Here is a 24,411-nt window from a genome sequence, read left to right as displayed (position 1 = left end):
GTAAATGAACAAATATAATTTGGGTACAGTGTTGCATGACCGCGCAATTGTCATTCAAAATGAGTCAGCGCTGAAAATTGGTCTGGGTGGGAAGGGGGTTTAAGTGCCCAAGTAAGGAAGTGGTTAAACTGCGTTTCAAAATACAATAGCAGTCATTACATATTAACAGTAGATGGCGCTAGCTGCTGACATTTCCATCTAGCACATGGCAAGAGAGACCCCCCCACCCAATGTGTGCACCTTTTTTGTTGTAAATATTTAAAGCCTTGCCAAGCAATACACATTATACAGTATCTCTATACAGCATCTCACAAAAGAAAGTACACCCCTCACATTTTTGTAAATATTTTACTATATTTACATTGTAGCAAAGTGTCAGTTCCTCATTGTCACATGAAAAGTATTGAATATACAGCTTGTACAACAGTGTAAATTTTCTGTCCCCTCAAAATAACTCAAAGCCATTAACGCCATTAAGCCCCATACACGATCGGACTTTCCTGTGGATTTTGGTCTGAAGGTCATTGGCCGTGAACTTGGTATGCACATGGCACAAAATTTTTAGCCAACATTCACCAAACCACATAGTTTTTCAGCTCTTTACCAACACCCTTTGGGAAACCTCTGCTATTGTTGTCTAATGTTTAGCATGGGTTCCACGCATGCATGTTTGTACTTGGAACGACTTGTGTACACACGATCGGATAAACCGATGCAACAGATTTATTGCGAGACAGTTGGTGAGCACGTACAGCCAATATTTGTTGTCGTCAATTCAGCCAACAATTGTCTGCTGGAGCATACAGATGGTCGGATTATCCGACGAGACGTCCATCAGACAATTATGGCCATAAAATTGGATCGTGTGCATGGGCCTTTAGTGTTACAAGGTCTCAGGTATGAATGGGGAGAAGGTGTGTAAAATTTGGTGTCATCGCTCTCACTCCCTCATACTGGTCATTGAAAGCGCAACATGGCACCTCATGGCAAAGAACCCAGAAGATCTGGGAAAAAAGAAAAAGAAGAATTGTTGCTCTACATAAAGATGGCCTAGACCAGGGATATGCAATTAGCAGACCTACAGCTGTTGCAAAACTACAAGTCCCATCATGGCTCTGGGTGTCATGCTTGTGGCTGTCAGTCTTGATATGCCTTATAGTCCTGTAACAGCTGGAGGTCTGCCAATTGCATATCCATGGCCTAGGCTATAAGATTGCCAAGACCATGAAAATGAGCTGCAGCACGGTGGCCAAGACCATACAGTGCTTTAACAGGACAGGTTCCACTCAGAACAGTCCTCGCCATGGTCGACCAAAGGAGTTGAGTGCACATGATCAGCGTCATATCCCAAGGTTGTCTTTGGGAAATGGATGTTTAAGTGCTGCCAGTATTGCTGCAAAAGTTGAAGGGGTAGGGGGTCAGCCTGTCAGAACTCAGACCATACACCGCACACTGCAAATTGGTCTGCATGGCTGTCATGCCAGAAGAAAGCCTCTTCTAAAGATGCAAGGGAAAGCCTGCAGTTTGCTGAAGACCAGGCAAGGAGTACAAAGACAAGTGTGTCTTGCCTACAGTCAAACATGGTGGTGGGAGTGTCATGGTCTGGGGAGCTACAGTTCATTGAGGGAACCATTAATGCAAACATGTACTGTGACATACTGAAGCAGAGCATAATCCCCTCCCTTCAGAGACTGGGCCGCAGGGCAGTATGCCAACATAACGACCCCAAACACCTCCAAGATGACCGCTGCCTTGCTAAAATAGCTGAGGGTTAAGGTGATGGACTGGCCAAGCATGTCCCCAGACCTAAACCTTATTAAGCATCTGTGGGGCATCCTCAAAACGGAAGGAGGAGGAGCACAAGGTCTCTAATATCCACCAGCTCTGTGATGTCATCATGGAGGAGGAGTGGAAGAGGACTCCAAAGGCAACTTGGGAAGCTCTGGTGAACTCCATGCCCAAGAGGGTTAAGGCACACAAATAATGGTGGCCACACAAAATATTGACACTTTGGGCCCAATTTGGACATATCACTTTTGTTGCCAGCGGTTTAGTCATTAATGGCTGTGTGTTGAGTTATTTTGAGAGGACAGCAAATTTACACTGTTATACAAGCTGTACACTCACTACTTTACATTGTAGCAAAGTGTCATCACATGAAAATATATAAAATTGAATATTTACAAAAATGTGAGGGATGTACTTGCTTACTTTTGTGACAATACATAAAATAAAAAGGGGGGGGGGGGGAGACAGACAAACTCCTAGCTCTTGTAAATGGCTTTAATTGTGATTTGTTTCCAAAAATTTAATATAACTAGAACAAACAGGAAAATGGCTGTATTTTATTTATAAAAGAGAAAAAAAAACACACACACACACACACACACACACACACACACACACACGAAAAATCTTCACAAAACTGAAACAAAGAGCAGCTCCTGCTGTCACAGGTAATGGTAGTGTCTCGGTTGGAAGGGCACGGTAGAAAAGCATTATGACCATTCGGATTTTCATATCCTGGCTCTTTAGACCTGGCGATACTTCTCATAGACATGTGTCCCCGCAGCCCTATTATTCAAACATCTGAAGGGAAGAGAAACCGACACATTCAGTGGCAACACCACAAGCCCTTTATACAATAAATACAAAATATTAAACTTTAAAAGTTAGCAAGGAGCAACAAGTTTAATGTAAATCTATATACATGAATCCATATTTGCTCATTACATATGCAGGCTATATTTCCTGCTTGAGGCCCTTTCACAGATCAGTTTTTAATTTTGGCATTTAAAAAGCAGAACAAAAATGCATCCCTTTAAAACCCAAGGAACTCTTGACACCAATGTGCCGTGGGCATGGTGTTTTTATAAGTCCTGAATCTTTACAAAGTGCACCAAAAACACCTCAACATTGAAATCAGTGGAAAAAAAAAAAAAAAGGAAGAAAACCATGATTCCGTGTGCTATCTGAATGCATCAAAAATGCATCTACGTTTTTACTGCAGAGAAGTGTGAAAGGGCCCTTACTAGTACCGTTTAGCATCACTTCCCCTCTTTATGCAAGCTTCGCAGTTTGCCTGCATACTCTCCATGGCCAACAAATATCATCTCAGCGATGATTTTCCAGTGTTCTGACTACTGGCTATATAAAAAAAAAAAAAAAAAAGGAAAACTAGAGGGAGAAGCAAGAAAAAAGTCAAACCAAAAAACTGGGATAAAAAAAAAAAAAAAAAAAAGTGTGAAGGTAAGAAAAGTAGGTAGTCTGCCAAGGCCCTAGATCAGGCTGTCCTGGCACACAGACTGTTGTGTCTGAAGCACTGGGCACATAGGCTTTTTCACAAACAGTTTCAGGGCTGGTAAGCATACCATCAGCTACTATAGGGATTTAGAATGCTGGACATCCAGGTAGAAGATCAATGCTCAGTACCCTAAACCGCTCTTGTTTCACTGGTGTATTATTTAAAGTCTCGATATTCCACCCCCAAGATATCTGAAGCCTGGACAGGTCACTCACTAGTGCAATTCTTAGGCCCGTGCTGCAATCAGCTGGTGGGTCTCTGGTCTTCCAACATCATCCATCTTCTCCCTCTCAGCCTCTTCTTCCTGCAGCTGAAATAAAATGCAGTAGAATAGGTTAGAATGGAGTTAGGCCAGGTCATGGCCACTTGGTACTTCATAGATCTAAATATGAGCTTTAGAAGTCCCTGTTCCTAAGATTTTCTACCTCCAGTTTCTAAAACAAAATGGTTGGATTTGGGTGCTGCGGTCAGCAATGGTTAAAGTAAGCAGAGCTTACAAAGAAACCCTTGTGGCAAAGTAGACCTGTGCGGTTCTTGAGCAATCACTTGATGGTGGCTGAAGAGGTTTATTTTGCAGCCATAAACTGTAGGCAACACCATCTACACAGTGAAATACTAATGCCCCGTACACACACGATAATTTTTTCAATCAGAATTCTGACAGGTTTTTGAGACGGAATTCCGCTCAAGCTGTCTTGCATACACACAGACCAAATTCCAACCGTCCAAAACGGGGTGACGTACAACACTATGACGAGCCTAGAAAAATTAAGTTCGATGCTTCCGAGCATGCGTTGACTTGTTTGAGCATGTGTGTTTTGCCGTCGGAGTTCTATACAGACAAATGGAATTTGATATTTTTTCCCCCCCTGATGGAATTAAAAAAAAAAAAGGGGGATTTTTTTTTTTTGGAAAAAATGAACATGTCCCTTTTCTAATTCCGTTGGAAAAAGTCCGATGAAGCATACACGTGGCCGGAATACCCGAAAAAAAGTCCGACGTAATTTTTTCAGCGGAAATTCCGATCGTGTGTATGAGGCATAATGGTTTAATATTCCAAAAGGATTTGCAATTCTGTTGACAACGTGAACTAAAGCTCCTAAAACATTTACAATGGAATTGCATGCAAAAAAATAAATCTTTTTTTTTACCAAAATGTACACTACAAAAATGCAAACGCTCATGCGGCCACCGCCCACCTCGCTTGGATTGTGTGGTTCGCAGATAAAAGCAGCCTTAGCTTGATTCATCCAGACCATGCACCCCCCCCCCCCCCCCCAACATATTTTGCCTGCCCCCCAGGCTTAATTATGGACCTCTATGATGAAGCCCCAGGAGCAGGGAGCAACAGGTTGGAGGCATGGTCTGGATGAATTGAACCGAGGTGTGCGACGCAGGATTATCACTTTTTATTTCTACAGCGAACTCTGTCTTTGATTAACCTTTAGACTCCTTTCACACTGAGGAGTTTTTTTTTAGGTGGTACAGCGCTAAAAATAGCGCTGCTATACCACCTGAAAAACTCCTGCCCAGCAACCTCAATGTGAAAGCGAGAGGGCTTTCACACAGGCGATGCGCTGGCAGGAGAGAAAAAAAAACCCTGTCAGCAGCATCTTTGTAGCGGTATGTATACCTCTACTTCCCATTTAAAACAATGGGAAAGCACAGCAATACCGCCCGCAATGCGCCTCTGCAGCCTGGGAAGGGGCACCCAAGCATTTCTTGTGCATCTCCAAAATGTGGTTTTTAAGACCCATCAGCACTGCACCCCCTCAGGGTGCAGTGATAAATTAAAGGATTATGGCCTCCAGACAGAAAAAATTTCCTTCAAGACACTTTTATTTAGCCTTTAGTATTTGACCTACCTTTTCTCTGAGGTAAGTCTCCCCGCATGGGCCAATGCCCCTCAATATGAATGCCACAATGCAGAAGCGGACAGACAGTGCTGCCTCCACTGCAGACAGAAACATGGAGGGGAACCAGAGAGCCAGGGTCGTGTCCTGCACAGATGAGAAAAAAAAAAAAAGAAAAAAAACACACCACACACATCACTAATAAGACAGCAATGATGCAAAAATATAAATACTGAAAGTAGATTGAGGGAAAAAAAAAAAAAAAATAACTGTTGGTTCTGATAGGCAACCAAGCACATCTGGAGACTGTTGGAATAGGCAGTTTAACATTCATTCACCGTTTTTTCCAATTCAGAAGCACAGTCCAACAGAAAAAAAAAAAAGTCAAACTGGCTCCAGAAAGCTGTTGTAGTATTAAACCTCTTCTGGACTTCAAAGGGAAATCGTTAACAGTTGGACAGTGAAATCTCCAGCCAGTCTTTTAGCTTAGCGATAATGAGGGGGGGTTAGGGAGGAGCTGCATACTCAGCAAGTGATTAAAGCAGTATTAACTCAAAACCCAATGGGATATATTGCAACAAAACAAACCCGTCTATACTTGCCTGCTCTGTGTAACTGGGGGCACTCCTGCATGCTCGCACCCGAGCCCTGCTGCTGCGTCCATTGACAGACATCGTGACTTGGCCCCCTATGTCCGTCACTGGCTTTGATTGACAGGACTGAGCAAATGGATCCCCAGCAAAGCCAGCAAGACCCAGAATTAAGGGGACCTGCAGGGTGCTGGATCGAATGAGGGCTCAGGTAAAGGGGGGGGGGGGTGCTGATACCTAAACATTTAACCTAAATGCAAGGAATGCATTCAGGTAAAAATAAAAAAATAAATAAATTGGGCTTTACAACCACCAAGTTGCAACATGCAGGAATTATAACCATCTTCTAGAAGTCCGCTATACCATAACGGGTTCAACTAAAACAAAACAGGCACTTCATGGCAACTTATTGAACAATTAATCATCACCACGTATAAGCAACCAGACAATAAGAGAAGCTAGGGGAGCTTGGCGGTGTAAACAAGAACGCACAACTCCAAATCTTTTGGTAGGTAATATAATTAAAAAGTGGAAAGCAACTGCGCTATGATAATAAATGTGTGTATGGATTAAAAAGCTGCAGTTATTACGTCAAACAAACATAAGAAAACAACTAGAAAAAATATAACTGCGCTAAACCAAATTATAGTGATCTCTGTCGGAGAAAACTAAAACGCTACAATGGGCATAGGCCCAAGTGTCATTGGGAATATGAACTTTCTCCTGTCTTAATTTTTTCTTTATTTTCTTTTTGTGTGTTTTTCACAACATTTGTCACTTCTGGCGAACCCCAGAGGTGTTTTTGCATCACTAATTTATTTTGGGCGTCCAGGGTCTTGGAGCCCAAATACTATGTAAATGGTCACTCATTGAAATTTATTTTGAATTGCATGTCAATGTGTATCTGACATTTATATATCCTTATACACTTGGGCCTATGCCCATTATAGCGTTTTAGTTTTCTCTGACAGAGATCACTATAATTTGGTTTAGCGCAGTTATATTTTTTCTAGGTAATATAATTTGCCAAGACATGTCAACTGTGTTTTTAGTATGGCTTTGAATCATATTTAAATCAAATCTATTAAAATATATAAAAAACAAAATAACCAGTCATTTCGGAAACTCACATAGATCCGCGTAGTGTCAAAGGGGCACTCATTGCTCATGATGACAGAGCGGGTGTCTGCAGGAAGGACCGTAGCATTACATCCAACTATGAGGTTCTTGCCTCCATTGGCAATTGTAAGCGAGATGGACAGGACAAGACCCACAAAACAGGCTGCCGATATCAGAGCATTCAGCAAGGAGAGGGCCAGGAGGGCCCAGTGCTGCAAGGACACAAACAGGTTAATGACAGAACTAAGTAGGGTCCCAAAGTAGGGACAAGAGATCAAAGTAGTAGAAAAGAGAAGATAGATGTGTGGTAAACCAAGACACTAGGAAAGATTGAGGGGAAAGAAATAAAAATAAAGTAGAATAGGTAAAAGGTAAATAGACACACACAGAAGACAGCCTATAATCAAGAGGCAGGAAGACCTATCAAAGAAAGCTCTGTCACATTGCTTGGTAATATATAGCAAGGTATATGGATATTCTAGAAGATTAAGCACAAGCGCAAATCTAGTGAAAGGTTGCCCACACCTACTAGATTCCTTCTTTCCTTGTACCAAGGCAAAATAAAACCTGCCTGGGGGCTACAGACAACCACTCCACCGGTCTCATTTCAGTTATTACGACAGGTATACACATAGGCGTGCGCACATAGGGTGTAAGGTGTGCCTGGGCACACCCTAATCACCCTGTACTATGCAGATTCCCCCTGCTGCCTGGCTGCAGAGAAAGGGACTCTCTGTCCTCAGTCCCTTTCTCTGTCTCAAAAGTTAGACATCAGGGGTCTGTTTAGACCACTGATACTTCACCAAAGCCTCCAAACAGGGCTCCTAAAAAAATAATAATAATAAATACAAATAAAGATAAACTACTGACGCCGATCTCTGCCCTCCTGACAAAGCCCTACTGACTTGCCCACTGCCATATACAGTATATTACACACGCATGTGTGTTTGAGCTTTGGTGTGCACACCCTAATGCAATAGGCTGCGCACACCTATGGGTATACCACATATGGTACATTGAGTTGAGTGGTATCTTAACAGAGCGGTCTTACCCCGAAAAGTCCCGACATGCATACATTCACATCAGTCCTCAAACAGCTTACAATCCAATATCCCTAAACTCACATACACAGAATAGGGCCAATTTAGACACCAGCCAAATAACCTAACAGTTTGTTCGGCATGTGAGAGGAAACCCATGCAAGCCCAAGAACATGCAAACTCCATGCTGTACGGTCCCTGTTGGGATTCAGAGGACCAGAGTGCTGCTAGGCGGAACTCTGATCAGACAAAGAATTCATGAGAGAAGAAGTAATGGCATACACTTACAAGTTTGGCGTTTGCAAGGTTCCTGGAGGCTAGGATTGCACATATCCCTGTAGTGATGCTCTGCAGGACACAGAAAAGTTATTACATGTCAACATTTTACTGAAACCGTGCACGTGTGTAAAGGCTGCATGACTTTTCACCCAGCTTTGCTGTATAGAGGTCACTTACAAGCCGTGAATAAAAATACATTTAGTATTGACAACTAAAGTCTGGTAATGATACACAAATGGACCAACAGGGGCAAGTTAGTTTAAACTCAAGTTCATAATTTGAGCGATTTGAGAGATCAAATCACATGAGACAAGTCGCAGCCTATTGGAGACAATGGGGGTTATTTTTTACAAAAGGCAAATCCACTTTTGCACTACAAGTGCACTTGAAATTGCAGATTTACAATCTAGGGGGTATATCCAAAATGAGGGGAAGCTCTGCTGATTTTATCATCCAATTATGTACAAGCTAAAATTATTTTATTTTTTTTCCCCCTTGCATGTCCCCCTCGGAAGTGCAGTCGCTGTAGATCCAAGTGCACTTTCAGTGCAATTTCAAGTGCACTTTGCATTTGAAGTGCAAAGTGGATTTCCCTTTAGTAAATAACCCCCAATCGGTGCGACACCAATTTTGCAGTGCCACACAGATTTGAAAAAAGTAGTTCCTGCACTTTTGCTGATTTAGGGTGCGACTAATTGACATCTGTGCATGAAGCCACACAAATGTCTATCAAGTAGCACCTGAAATCGCGCTGACCTTGCTACTCTGAAATTGCGCTACTTCAAGTGAAGGAGCACGATTTCAAAATATCATCAATGTGAACCAGGGCCAATATGGGATTCTGAAGGAGATAGAAAAGGCTCCAAAGTAGCAAGTAAACTTATTTAAGCGGAATCCATACTGAGAAAAGCAATTGAAGCCTTCCTGGCAAATATGGCAAATAACTTCGTCACTACATGAATTATGAAAGAAAGAAAGACCTGCCATCCGCATTTCAATATGCCTATAGCTCTGTAGGCACAATAGGATTAGTTCATTGATGCAATCTGCCATCGAAAATATCTGCTGGTAGAAAACGGTTGGTTGTCGGCAACACTCCGTCAAGGCCGTGCTGGAGACCAAGCGATTTTTATCTGCCTTGTTTTGTTGTATTGGGCCGAAAGACAAAGTCATGCTAAACCTGGATGGCGCTTCATTCCTTTCATAAATGGCAACCTGTAGTGATATCTAAAGCAACCGCAGCTATAGATGGCATCATATGGTGAGACTTTAGTGTTCATTTAAATACGGCTTATGAAAAAGTACACACACACACACACACACACACACACACACACACACACACACACACACACACACACACACACACACACACACACACACACACACACACACACACACACACACACACACACACACACTTCTAGGTGGAGAACTACAATAGTGCAAACTCCCCTATCCTTGCACAGAACTTTACCTGAGAAACACTGGGCTACACCGATAATGTAACATGCCTAGCTTACACAACCTACTTGGTTGAAAGCAACCTTTGTGAGAACCATTACTCATCATAAATGTTATTGTGAACACTTTTCTACCTATGCCAACACATATAGGTGTGTGGAAAGCTTTGATTCTTTTTTTCTTCTAGAAGGAGCAACCCACCCACTTGGGTGAAAAGAGATTGCTACTCACCCCAAACCTTTGGAGATAGGACAAAATGCTCTCAAGGGCTTTTAGGCAGCAGAAAACTTCAAACGAAATGATAAAAATGTATAACTTTTTTTTTTTTTTTTTTTTTTATTGATACAAAATATCAAGGACACTTTAAAGACCTCCATATATGACCAACAAAGGCGTCCTTATATACACTGGCAAATAATATATAGAGACAGACATCGCACTTAATGTCATTGCAAGGACCCAAACGCATTTCAATTATACAAGCTTCAATCTTCCTCAGGGGGATTAGGACATCTTTTAAATTAAGGTGTGGGGCCAGAGCAGGATAAACAAACACCAAAACTGGGTAATTACCTAAGGGTCGCCCCTCCAAGACGGGTGCGGGGTTCGGGAAACCAAGAACGGCCTACAAGGTCACACTTGCTAGGTATGGGGGGCCGACAGCATCCATTGGGGTCCTTCCCCAGAGAATGGCGTGTTGATAGACTATGGTCAGAAAGATGCCGACGAGGGGTAAAAAAACCCAAGAGTGGCTGTGTTCCCTCAATGAGGCAAAGTAGGTAGATGTATCAAAAGTTGCAGGCATTAATGTCCTGTGACCAATTCCTCCGATAGAAAAATGTGAAGTGGCAGCATCAGACTTGGGTTTGATTCTTCTTGACTTCCCATTCACATGTATCTGTAAAAATACTGCATGCCTCCAACATACATATGTTTTCCTGTGAACCTCCACAAGAGGGCGATGTGTGTATTAAAGGAATGCCAACCATTTCTAACTTTGAGTAGTCAGAGTGCGTACTTGGAGTCAATATCCATAAAGTAAATTTTGTTAACTCACAGAAGCCATTACAAGACAAGAACAGGATTCCCCATTTACATTTAAGCACATTGCAGCAAAGAACTTCCAAGTTACATATATGTTTTAATCTGTGACACTCAGTCTAGAGCAAACTAATCATTTGAGCACAGACAAACCATCCGGAAGTTAAATGCTTTGAAACAGAACCAAATTGAAAGTACCTTTATCTAAGCAAAAAGGATATATACTCGTGGGCTGGACTTCGCAGTAAGGATAAACGGTTTTGTAAATAACTTCCTATACATAGTGAAAGGACTGGTTTATGTATAGAAAGAGTGGTTACATATACACACACACACACACATACAGTACAGACCAAAAGTTTGGACACACCTTCTCATTCAAAGAGTTTTCCTTATTTTCATGACTATGAAAATTGTAGATTCACACTGAAGGCATCAAAACTATGCATTAACACATGTGGAATTATACATAACAAAAAAGTGTGAAACAACTGAAAAACCGGAGTTAGGCTTACCGGTAACTCTGTTTCTAGGAGTCTTCCAGGACAGCCTCTTGGGACCTTGGGCTCCTCCCTCCGGGACAGGAAACACGTACACCCTTTTCTTTAAAGGGCAGTCCTCCAGGTCTCCTCCTCAGTTTGCCCGAGAAATAACAGAAGACTCTGAAAGACACAATCTACACATGGTTAGATCATTACCACACTACCAGTTCCTAAATTGACACCGGGTGGGAAAAACTCCGGCTGTCCTGGAAGACTCCTAGAAACAGAGTTACCGGTAAGCCTAACTCCGGTTTTTCTCTAGTCGTCTTCCAGGACAGCCTCTTGAGATGATAAGCAAGAAACTTACTCTTTTTTAGGGTGGGACCACTGTCTGTAGGACCCTTCGTCCGAAGGCCTGATCTTTATCTGACATAAGGTCCAACCGATAATGTCTTGCAAAGGTTGAAAAAGATGTCCAGGCTGCCGCCTTACAGATCTCTTCCGGGGAAGCTCCGGCTCTCTCTGCCCAAGAAACTGCAACTGCCCGGGTAGAGTGGGCTTTGACAATCGGTGGTTCTTTACCCCCTATCTGATAAGCCTCAGTAATTAACATCCTCAGCCATCTGGCTATAGAGGATTTAGACGTCCCGTAACCTTTACGGGTACCAGAAAAATTAACAAAAAGGGAATCACCAAGTCTAAACTGCTTAGTGGCCTCTAAATAAAATAAAATATTTCTTTTAACGTCCAGTAGGGACAACAATTCCCCCTCATCATTCTCTGACGAGGAATGCAGAGTTGGTAGGATAATATCCTGAGTTCTGTGGAAGGTCGATGCCACTTTTGGCAAAAAATTTGGGTCCGTCCTAAGAATGACCCTATCATCCAAAACCTTCGGGAAGGGCTCTCTAATAGAGAGGGCCTGAAGATCACCAACTCTCCTAGCCGAGGTTATGGCGACTAGGAATGCTGTCTTTAATGTCACATGCTTCAGAGAAGATTCCTCCAGCGGCTCAAAAGGTTTGTTGGTGAGAGCTTTTAGTACCAGCGAGAGATCCCACGTAGGGCATGCTTTAACCCTAACGGGCTTGGATCTTGCCAGGCTTTTGAAAAAGTTTCTAACAAAGCGATCTTGCTGAAGGGGAGTCTCCAAAAAAATGCTTAAGGCCGCAGCCTGTACCTTGAGGGTGCTTATGGATAAGCCCAGTTCTACCCCAGCTTGCAGAAAATCCAGCACTGCTGGAATATTAGTTTGGAAAGACCCTTGCTCCAACCTCCAGGAATTGAACTTTTTCCAGATCTTGGAGTAGATAGCCCTTGTCACTGGCTTGCGACATTCCAGTAGGGTTTTCACTACCCTATCTGAAAAGCCACGGGCTTTTAAGAGTTGTTCCTCAGAAACCAAACAGTTAATTTCATGCTCTTTATCCGAGGGTGAAGAACCGGACCTATGGACAGTAGGTCCTCTCTTTCCGGAAGTGACCAAGGTGGATATAGAGCCAGTCTCTTTAGGCTGGTGAACCAAGGCCGCTTCGGCCAAAACGGCGTGACCAGAATCAGGTCCGTGCATTCCCTGATAAACTTTTGAATTACCCTGGGAATTAATCTCACTGGGGGAAAGGCATATGCTAGGTTGAAATGCCAGGGATGAGCGAAGGCATCTATGCCCTTCGACCTGTCCTGATGGTGGATAGAGAAGAACACTGGAACTTTCTTGTTCCCTTCTGCTGCGAATAGGTCCACTTCTGGAAATCCCCAGAGAGACACTATTTGCTCGAACACAACCTGGTTCAGACACCACTCGTCCTGATTTACCGACTGTCTGCTGAGAAAGTCGGCCAGGGTATTTAGAGATCCCTTCAAGTGGACTGCCGAAAGGTATATCAAATTCTTCTCTGCCCAGCTTAGAATTTGTGTCGCCGTGGCCTGAAGGGCTGGACTTCTTGTGCCCCCTTGTTTGTTTAGGTAGGCTACCGTAGACGCATTGTCTGTTCTTACTTGTAGGTGTTGTCCTACTAGGCGACTCCCGAAAGTCTGTATGGCTCTTAGGACGGCCAACAGCTCCTTTTGGTTTGATGACTTTAGGACTTCTGAAGAGGACCATTGTCCCTGGGTCCAAGTCTCCTCTAAGTGGGCTTCCCAACCCTTTCCGCTGGCGTCGGTGGTCAGCACCAGAGCAGTTGGGGGTTGCCATGAGATCCCTCCCTCTAGGTTCTTTTTGGACCGCCACCACCACAGATCTCTTGATTCTGTCTGGGATAGGCATTGGAAGGTCCAACCCCTCCTTCCTGCCATTCCAATGTTTGAGCATAAGCCCCTGTAGGGGGCGTAGGTGGAACCGGGCCCAGGGCACCGCTGGGAAACAGGCTGACATGAGTCCCAAGACTCTCATCACCTCCCTGATGCTGGCTTCTAAATTTGTTTGAAGCTGTGCAATTGCTTGTTCCAATTTGTGGAATTTTTTTCAGTGGGAGAAAGGTCTTTCTTTCCACCGAGGAAATTCTGTATCCCAAATACATGACTTCTTGGGAAGGTACCAGTTGTGATTTGTCCTTGTTGACCAACCACCCTAAGGAGCTCAGGAAGGACAGGGCCACCCTTAGGTCGCTCTCTAGTTGGGGACCTGATGGGGCTAAGAATAAGAGGTCGTCTAAGTATGGAATCACTGTGATATTCCGTGTTCTCAGGTGCGCCAAGGCTTCTGCCAGCACTTTGGTGAAGATTCTTGGGGAGGACGAGAGTCCAAAGGGGAGAGCCCTGAACTGGAAATGTTTGATTGTTCGATCCCATCTTCACTGCCAACCTCAGAAATTTCTGACTTTCCGGGCGAATTGGGATATGCAGGTATGCGTCCCTCAGATCCACCGTGGCCATAAAGCAATTTGGAAAGATAAGATTGGTCACTGAAAAAATCGACTCCATTCTGAAGCGCTTGTACCTGACAAACTTGTTGAGGGGGCGCAAATTCAATATCAGTCTGTATTTTCCTGAGGGTTTTTTCACCACGAACACGTGTGAATACACTCACAGACCCTTTTCCGCTAGGGGAACCTCCACCAAGACTCTCTGGTCTAATAAGTCTCCTATGAGGAGGCTTAAGGCTTCCGCTTTCTCCCGATCTTTTGGTAGTTGGGTGATTAGAAGTAATGGAGGGGGAGGGGACAGGAATTCTAGTCTGTAACCGTTTTTTATTATATCCAAAACAAACGGACTGACTGTAGACTTTGTCCATTGCAGGAGGAACTCCCCCAGTCTTCCTCCCACGGGGACCTGAATGTCACTGGGTTTTGGGGGTAGCCTGAGGAGGGTTGAACAAGATTCCCCCTCGTCCTTTCTGGTTAGCCCAGTGTTTTTTAGGACGGTTATCGTCTTTTTGGTTCTGCTTGACCCCTCGAAAAAACGTTCTATTCCCATCTTTTTTCTTTCTCTCGGGAAAAGCTTTTTTTTTATCCTGCGTCCTTTCCAAAGCCTCTTGGAGGCCCGGACCAAACAAATGGTCCCCCGAAAAAGGCAAGCCGCAGAGTTTTAGTTTTGACGCTGCATCTCCGGTCCACGTCTTTAACCAGACTGACCTTCTGGCCGCATTAACCAGGGCAGCTGATCTAGCTGCCAGCTTCACTGATTCAGAAGAAGCATCAGCTAGAAAGCCTACAGCTTTCATAAGCAACGGGAAAGATTTTAAAATCTGTTGCCTAGAAGTACCTGCTGTAATGTGGGCTTGAAGCTGATTGAGCCAACATTCTAGACTCCTAGCCACGCACATAGCCGCCAGAGCAGGTTTTAGTGCAATGGTGGAGGCATCCCATGCTCTTTTGAGTAGTATTTCACCCCTCTTGTCCATGGGATCCTTAAGACATCCAAGGTCGTCAAAGGCCAGGTCGGTTCTTTTAGAGACCTTGGCTAGGGGTACATCAAGCTTGGGGTTTTTGTTCCAGGGCTGTGATGCATTATCCTCAAAAGGGAATCTCCTTTTTAAATTCCCCGCAAAAAAGGGCCTTTTTTCTGGCTGCTCCCACTCCTGCAAGATAGCTTCTATTAGCGACTTGTGGACAGGGAAGACCTTGGTCTTTTGAGCACCGCACCCTTGGTATAACTGGTCGTGCTTTGATAACTGGACCGGTTCCTCTCGGATCTCTAAGGTTTCGTAGATAGCATTAAGCAATTCTCCTACGTCCTCTAGAGATAACTTATATCTTGTCCCCCTGGAGGAATCTTCCTCTACCTCTGAGCCCGATGCGGAGTCCATCTGGGAAGAGGCTTGGGACCGTGTGGACCCACCAGCCTCCTCTTCCTCCTGCTCAAACACTCCGGGAGTGGCTACCAAGGATGGTGCACTAGAGACTTTATAAATTGGGGATGGCATTTGCACCCTATCCATCATCCCCCTAAAGGAGCTGAAGGTGGATGCCAATTCGTCCCTGACAGATGTCAAAACTTTATGACATTCAGCAGTGGAGTCGTCTAACTAAACTGGCGATGCACTCAGCACATAGAGGCTTTTTCCAGCTAGAGCCTAACTTCTCCCCACACACAGCGCACTTTCTTTTTGGGGCCTGGACTGCTGTCTTGTCCTGAGCTTTGACCTGCAAGCAAACACATAGCCAAGCACAATCGTCAGAAACAGCCCCTATGACCACACACCACTGTGAGATAGTCAGAAAATAAGTGCGGGGGAGTCCCTCCACCAAAGTTCCCCACCCAGGGAGGGAGAAGTGATAGTGGTCTGCTTCCAGACCTAATCCCCCAGAGTAAGGCAGAACGGCCTCGCCCCCTTACCTGGGAGATGCCGGAGCCGGTGGACCCGGAGTCTGTAGCCCTCGCTTCCTCCATCAGTCCCCGTGTTGTAAACAGCGCTGCTGCCGTGTAACACGCCGCTCCGGAGCCTTCGTTCCTCTGCTGCGCCTGTTGACGGACGGGACCACATCCGTCGGCGCCCCTTGATGACTCGTTCCTCTGACGCACTTCCGCCCGAGGAACGAATCCGCCCCGCCCCTCAGCGCCGCTCCGAAAGAAGGAAGTAAGTGCCGAGCGGCATGGCTAAGCCAGCGTCACTCGCCGCCGCCATGCTGAGTCCCCTGCTGTGGAAAATCCACGCTACCGAGGTCAGGTACTGGGGATAGGGGGGAGGATTTTAAGCCCCAAGGGTCCCCGCTCTCCCCGAGCGTAAAGGACAGCAGCAGGAACTTGGTGACCTCCTCTTCCGACCAGGAACAGAGGGGTACCAAGGCAGAGAGGGAAGTCCAGCATTTTCTAGTCCCTTTAACGTGCTCCTTCCCTTCTGGCAGGAAACACAAATAACTGAGGAGGAGACCTGGAGGACTGCCCTTTAAAGAAAAGGGTGTACGTGTTTCCTGTCCCGGAGGGAGGAGCCCAAGGTCTCAAGAGGCTGTCCTGGAAGACGACTAGAGAAAATATATTTCATATTCTAGGTTCTTCAAAGTAGCCACCTTTTGCAGCAGACACATCTCTAGAACTGGTAAGAGGAGACTGTGTGAATCAGGCCTTCATGGTAGAATATCTGCTAGGAAACCACTGCTAAAGAAAGGCAACAAGCAGAAGAGACTTGTTTGGGCTAAAGAACACAAGGAATGGACATTAGACCAGTGGAAATCTGTGCTTTGGTCTGATGAGTCCAAACTTGAGATCTTTGGTTCCAACCCCCGTGTCTTTGTGCGACGCAGAAAAGGTGAACGGATGGACTCTACATGCCTGGTTCCCACCGTGAAGCATGGAGGAGGAGGTGTGATGGTGTGGGGGTGCTTTGCTGGTGACACTGTTGGGGATTTATTCAAAATTGAAGGCATACTGAACCAGCATGGCTACCACAGCATCTTGCAGCGGCATGCTATTCCATCCGGTTTGCGTTTAGTTGGACCATCATTTATTTTTCAACAGGACAATGACCCCAAACACACCTCCAGGCTGTGTAAGGGCTAAGAAGGAGAGCGATGGGGTGCTGCGCCAGGTGACTACCTCTTGAAGCTCATCAAGAGAATGCCAAGAGTGTGCCAAGCAGTAATCAAAGCAAAAGGTGGCTACTTTGAAGAACCTAGAATATGAAATATATTTTCAGTTGTTTCACACTTTGTTATGTATAATTCCACATGTGTTAATTCATAGTTTTGATGCCTTCAGTGTGAATCTACAATTTTCATAGTCATGAAAATAAAGAAAACTCTTTGCATGAGAAGGCGTGTCCAAACGTTTGGTCTGTACATCTTCTAGTATATTCAATTCTTAAGGTCCATTCACACCATATGTACTGGTCAGCCTACTCCCCATGCAAGGTAATTTGTCTCGAGACTTCAGCTCACTTCACGCCACTGGGCTGGTGCATTAAAAAAATAAAAATAAAAGAAGAAGTGCTTAAAAAATGGCAATACCATCATAGGGAATAGACTGCCATAATGCAACACACTGCACAGATATAAATCTTAAATATTGACCCCATCCCCACTTACCAACAGTCCTGACACGACAGAGATGATATTGGCGGTGCAATATTCCGGGCTCACCCGCTTCTCTGGATTGGCCACATGCCTTAAGACCGTTCCATGAACAATGGCTCCCAAGATAAAGTTGATATGGCCCACAAAGATCAGGGCAATACCAGTTCTCATCAACTGCCGGGGTCCCTTCTCCAGGCCTAAAAACAGTAAAACAAGGGCTTAGATTTTCATTGTAGTGAAAGGGACTAAAACAGCCATAGTAAACCAGTAATATATCCTCTTGATGACTATAAGGAATAAGTTTTTGTGGACTTCAGTCAAGACCACTTTTCTTATGGTGGGATGGTAAAATTTTGACATATGTGCACAGATCGTCCCAAAAGAGAATCCCCAGTATAGGTACTCTAACAATATTATTTGTACAACAAAGAAAATGCATAATTGGTCAACAGTATTTACCCTAGGTTCACATCTCTGTTTTTTAGTTTGCAGAAACGCACTACAGTCTAACACACACAGCCATTGAGAAACTGACATCACAGGGGTGTGTGGATGACAGTCAACTCAGAAAGGGAGGAGCTATGTGGCATTTAGCCCCTGTTAACGTTGAAGCAACTAGTCAAAAAGCATGACAAGTCACCCTATTGCTGGCAATCGCACAAATCGGTGCAACACTGACCTTGCATTGCCACACCAATATGAAAAAGTAGTTATTGCGCTACTTTGCCCAATTTCAGGTGCAACCAGTGTTAATTGTCAACTAAAACATTTTAGTTGACTAAACAAATACTATTTTAGTCAACTACAACTAAAACAATTGCGATGACTAAAATACGACTAAAACAGCATTTTAGGCAAAAGACTAAAATGGGACTAGCTAAAATGACATTTTATAGTCAAAAGACTAGGACTAAAACTAAATAGAAATTTGACTTCAAAATGAACACTGGTCTGTAGTGCATGTTCATGCCTCAATACCATAATAACATATTAGCTTTTTCACTCCAGCAGTAGGAGTTTGGAAATTATAGAGAAATGTTAAACTAATGCATTACAATTTAATTACACCCATTAGATTTTAGACAACTAAATTTAGTTTTAGTCGACTAAAATGTACTGGAGATTATAGCCGACTAAAAACGTAGGACAGTTTTAGTTGACTAAATTATACTAGAGATTTAGCCGACTAAATGCAACTAAAACAATTGCAGAGGACTAACATGAGACTAAAAACTAAAATGCCGAGGCACCTAATTTTACCACAAAAAAAATAAAAAAAGGAAAAAATAACTTGACTCGAGTATAAGCCTAGGGTGTCCATCTGAATGCCTCACTGTGTCTATGTGAAAGCCTCACATTTAACATGCGAGTCTATGGAAGGGGTGCCTGGCTTTAAAAAAAAAAAATAATAATATTAAAAAATCATTGCTCCCCAGCCGTAGGTCTTCCAGACAACAAACTTTGCAGACTTGTAGAGGAAGAGCGGAGCTACATGTGTGCCAATTTTGGGGTCCAGGGGACCTACGGCCAAGACGGGTCCAGGAGATAAGGCGCAAAAAGGTGACCCGAGTATAAGCCGAGGGGGGCATTTTCAACACAAAAAAAAAAAAAACACTCGGCTTATACAGTAAATCAAAATGTTCACCCAAAATCAACACTGGGAACAATGTGCATAGACATCTGTGCATGAAGCCATGTCTTCCAAAGATGCACCTGAAGTTGCACTGACATGCGGTTTTGAAATTGTGCGAAGTTGTGAACTTGGCATAACATGGCACAGAAGTGAAAAACTTTACATTACCTGAGGAAGATTACAGTGTATTGGAATACAAAGGCTTAAATTTCAGAGCAAGGCTTCCAACCACTACAAAAGGCATTGGGCTGGTTCTTACGAGATGCCTTGGGCTGTGCCGAGTGGCCTTGCCAACGCAGTCCCATTACATAAGGCAAAAAGCCTCATTCCCCATTAGGACAGATCACCCCACTGTGCTGCTTGGTGCCATGCAACCCAAAACATCACACTGGGCCAATAGAACTGAATGAAATGTCACTTCAGGACAAAAAAAAAAAAAAAATATGATTATGAATATAGCACATCAAACACTGTTGCCTTCACATCAATCCCCAACAGGGTGTGCAATAGTGTGTGCTAGTGGTGTAAACTGGCCCTTGTGACTGATGAATCTAGAATTGTTCATCTGTACCAGGCAGATTCTCCCCCATGTTCCCAGAGTGGTACTCTAGACACAAACCACTGGGAATGTTCATGTAGGAGGTCCATTGTCTCTTCCTCCCTCAGGGAGTCTGGAAAGGACATACAAGTCATATATTTACATGATAGTAGGATAAGATCTTACTGGTTTCGCAGCAAACAATACAGACTGGGTGTGGAGGCCGTGATCTCTCCTCTGCAATACAGGACTACATTTTATTTGTGTAGCAGAGAGAAAATAGAAAACCGGTCACCAATAAAACCAGGTAAGGTGTACTGAGCAGCAGATAAAACACAAAGACTAGATTAGTCATAGACACACATAAAATGATTTCTGTAAAGTCTGGTATAAGTCATATGAAGGTATGAAGACTCCATTTTTTTTTTACCCATTTCTGAGGTGCCAATAATATGGCAGCTGTGGGGTCCTTTCCCAGAATTCCCACCAGTTCAAAATACAATTCCAACTCTATCCAATGGTGGAAGGGGGTTGGTAATTTGTCACTTTTTTTGTTCGTTAATTGTTTTCAGCTTTCCCATTTGGGAGATATGTCACCTGTTCCCACAAAGGCTGGCTTTAACGCAGGGGAAAAGGGTAACCTGCCCCTAGAGCCCACAAATAGTTTTCCCAGTGTAGCCGGGCAGCTGATACTCAATCCCATGCAAGGAGGGGCTGTACATATATATTGGGCAAACTGCAATTTTAGCACCATTACAATGAGTTCAGAATAGGATAAGCCTCAATAATCATGGGTCAGAAAAAAGGCAAGAAAAGAACAGTTTGGAGACCACTGTACTATATTATTACATTTGAGGCCAAGCTTAAAAGCAGAATTAAACCTGCTCTTAATCTGCTCAGAATAAAAAAAATAAAGAGAAGGCCAGAAGGAGCTTTATACCATAATGTACTATTAGACACAGCATTTATTAGCACATTATGAATGACTTACCCCCTTTAAAACCATCCCCTCCGGTGCTGTGAGGTCAGCACTCTCATCTGTTATGGGCACCTTCGTCTCCTGGTCTTCCTTCCTTGGACTCGTTGGCTGCTTGACTGGCAGGCAGCGAAGATGTCACATTCTAATAGGAGTCACATCATCACAGCAAAAAGTAGTGGCATAAATGTATGCTGAGCAGCGCATGCAAGGCTCAGTGTACATTAATGCCGATAGGCAGGATGAAGCGGTTATGAAAGATGGTACCGGTCAAGTGTTTTGTTTGTTGAGTGCTCAAGTACCCTTTAAAGCAGTAGTAAACTCCAAATGGCAAAAAGAAAACAAAATGCCTACCCTGCAGGCATAGGCGTGCACACAGGGTGTGCCAGGTGTGCCCAGGCACACCCTAATCACTCTGTGAAGCACAGATTCCCCCTACTACCCTGGCTCCCATCTTTCCCCCCAGGGTGCTGCCAGCTTCCCTCCTCTCCTATTGGCTGTTGCTGCTGGGTGGAAATTTAGGAGTGGGCAAGGTACCTGTAAATATGTAATTTACCGGACCCTTCCCTTTCTGAATGAACATCGTGAGTGATCGATAGCAGTGGTGGCTGGTGCTCAAAATTTTTGGGGGGGCGCAAACGGAAAAAAAAATTGCAGCCTCACTGTGCCCATTAAATGCAGCCACTGTGCCATCAATTGTCACCAATCTGCCATGCCATCAAACGCAGCCATGGTGCCATCAATTCGCACCACTGTGCCATGGCATCAAATGCAGTCACTATGCCATGCCATCAAACGCAGCCACTGTGCCATGAATTGTCACCACCGTTCAGTTGGGGAATAGACAGGATAGTTTTGGAAATAGTTGCTTGGCAGAGAGGAATAGGTAAACCTTTCTGCAGCATTTATGGCAAAACTGTAAAGACAAATGCCTTGTAGGTGGAATAGTATTGTCGTCAGACTCGAGTCGTCACTGTGCCCTTTAATTGTCGCCGCTGTGCCAATTGTCCCAATTGATGTCACTGTGCCCCTTTCCCCACCCGGCACTTACCTTTACTGGAGTGAGCCATCCACATCCTCGACCCTCGCCTCGATCTCTTCTCCCGCCCTCGATGACGCTTCAGCCAATCAGGTTACCGGTAGCCAGAACCGGCCAACCTGATTGGCTGAGACGCCTGTCAGTCTTATCCAAGGAGCGCACATACCGTGCGTTCCGAGGATAAACTTCCGGGGACCCGAGGGCTTTACTCGGAAAGCCTATAAGATCCGCTGGCTCTGATAGGCACTTCCGTACAGCCAACCAGCTGCCGTTATTCAGCTGGCTGGCGCTCAACATCCGGCAAACTGAATAGTGGGCGGCAGCGGGACAATAACATAGATTCGTGCAATGCATGAATCTATGTTATTAGACTCAGTGGCGGTGAGAGCCAGAGGGGGCGGCGCTCCAGCGCCATCTATGGATGAACCGCCACTGATCGATAGTGTGTGTTTGGGCTTTGGGGTGCACATCCTAATGCAATAGGCTGCGCACACCTATGCCTGCAGGTTTAAGTCATAATGTACTAGCATGCACCGGATATCAGTACATTATGACAGACTTGCCTACAAACTGAGCCCTCCAGCAATTGCGCCAACATGGCTCTCCCTGGTGGCTTCCACCCTTGCCTGGTCTTCCTTCCAAATTTTGTATCTTTGGCCACTTGAATGGCCAGCTGAGAAGTCACTCCTGTACATGTGCCCAGGGAGTCCCACCCCCATGGCACACAGTGCAGGCCATAAATGTGGTCCAAGTGCCAGTACCTAAAGCCAAACATTCTTTTCGTTTCGGATAGGGATGGGAATGTTTAATATCTGTCAAGTTACGCCCCCCTCCCCCCCGTCTTTTAAGGGGGATTTCACACGACCCTGACCTCACTGCTGCCCCCTGACATCTGGGCGCGCCCCCCATCCCCCCGAGTCCCCAGACAACAGCCGTGGGCACACAGTACAGCCAGGGCTGGAACAGAGGCCCTTAAATTTAGCCAAATAAACATAGTGAGAAGCAAATAACTCTCTAACCCCCAATTTACAGCAGCACCTACTATGAAAGTAGCCAGGCGCTACACAAGTGTCCCCAGTGGAAGGTTTCCCTTCTATTCCTGCTGCAACAACCAAAAATGTTAGATTTTCTCTTGCTTTGTATTGGTGAAGGTGGTCTTCAAAACAAAGCCAAATTCCTCCAGTGGGGGGTCACAAAGTGCAATAAAAGCTAGACAGGGGTTCAAACTTTTCCCTTAAAGTAGTACTAAAGCTGCAATTCATGCCGATTAGAAATGGATCCCTCTTGCCTTTATTGATCACCAGACAATTAATGACAGAAGTCTCCAATCAGCCCTCCCCAGGGATACGCGCTCCATCATCCCTCGTCCCGCTGTGCATGCACACCCCATCATGAGGTCATGGTTTCTACGCCTCTGGCCTGACTGTGGAGTGTCTAGCACAGGCAGCAGCTGCATGTAAGAGTGGCTCAGGCAGGGCTCCATAGGCGGTCTCCAGTAGGACAATTCTGGGAAAACGCCACCCAAATCCTCAGAGCGGAAATAGGTAGGACAATATCAGAAGATTGTTCAAGTGCAGCCATAATGTGCCCTCACCACTTGAACCAGCATTTGCCAGCCAAGATCACAGGGCGGCCAGTGCACGCCCCAGTGCCCATCACATGGTGGCCAGTGCACCACAGTGCCCATCACATGGTGGCCAGTGCACCACAGTGCCCATCACATGGTGGCCAGTGTTCATCACATGGTGGCCAGTGCACCACAGTGCCCATCACATGGCCAGTGAAACCCTGGTGCCCATCACATGGCCAGTGCCAGCTACATGATGAATATCAGAGCACTAATCACATGGCCAATGCCCTGGCATCTCATACAGTTGTACTAAATCCATGCAGAGAGCAAAAAAAAGTTAACTATGTGTGTATAATATGAGAAATATGCATATTCATTTCAGTGCACTAAAAAAAAGTTATAAAAGGTTTGCAACTGCGTGAAAAGCAAAATACAAGACCAATCAAAATGTAACCATCACTGATCATACGACATACAACTGAGGCCTGATGGGCTATTAAGTATGGCTGCACTTCGCCCTGCTCCGTCATTGATAAACCCCCCTGTATACATTGGGGAGAGTGGGCATTACATTTTGTTCCATTATTCTCTATGGGCATTCTATGGCCTGTTAAAGTCTATGGACATTCCTTTACTGTCGATCCCTTTAGCTATTACGTCCCGTGAAGAGTGATGAGACCAGCCCCAGGGTCACCGGTACTCACTGAATCCACATAGCGCTTGCCCGCTCCTCCCGGCGGCCATGTTTGCTTTCCAAGTCTCACCTGAGAGACCCGCCCCGGGAGTATTCATCTCGTCCGGACCCGCCCACTGACGTCATCACACCTGTCCGCTGAGGACTCACCTGGGAATGTCGGGCTTCGAAGTTCTGAGAGCCACGCCTCTTGTGTATAGAGCCTCGCCCATCACTGTCAGTATGGGAGGGGCCATGTACATCAGAGGGAGGAGCTATTACCTCTGCCGCTCAGGACTTACCTGAGATCTGTGATCCCCGCCCCTTGTGTACTGAACCCGGCCCCTCACTGTGTCTGGCC

General features: G+C 44.9%; 1 protein-coding gene across 2 annotated transcripts; it reads right to left on the bottom strand.

Moving 5' to 3' along the window:
• Window positions 1-2,269: 2,269 nt before the first annotated feature.
• Window positions 2,270-24,197, bottom strand: KRTCAP3 (keratinocyte associated protein 3). Of its 2 annotated transcripts, none has more exons than XM_040348587.1 (7): window positions 24,142-24,197; window positions 17,634-17,818; window positions 8,195-8,254; window positions 6,878-7,078; window positions 5,170-5,304; window positions 3,520-3,614; window positions 2,270-2,589 (listed from the first exon to the last, which is right to left on the bottom strand). In XM_040348587.1, the coding sequence occupies exons 1-6, from the start codon at window positions 24,167-24,169 to the stop codon at window positions 3,531-3,533; spliced, it is 693 nt and encodes a 230-aa protein (XP_040204521.1). In that variant the 5' UTR covers window positions 24,170-24,197; the 3' UTR covers window positions 2,270-2,589; window positions 3,520-3,530. The 2 variants fall into 2 exon arrangements, with proteins under 2 accessions (XP_040204521.1, XP_040204520.1); XM_040348586.1 differs by having other exon boundaries at window positions 24,082-24,189.
• Window positions 24,198-24,411: the final 214 nt, after the last annotated feature.

The sequence above is a fragment of the Rana temporaria genome, chromosome 4, assembly GCF_905171775.1.
Source record: "Rana temporaria chromosome 4, aRanTem1.1, whole genome shotgun sequence".
NCBI lineage: Eukaryota > Metazoa > Chordata > Amphibia > Anura > Ranidae > Rana > Rana temporaria.
Note: the sequence above shows the minus strand (reverse complement) of the source record. Positions and strands in the feature narration are given on the sequence as shown.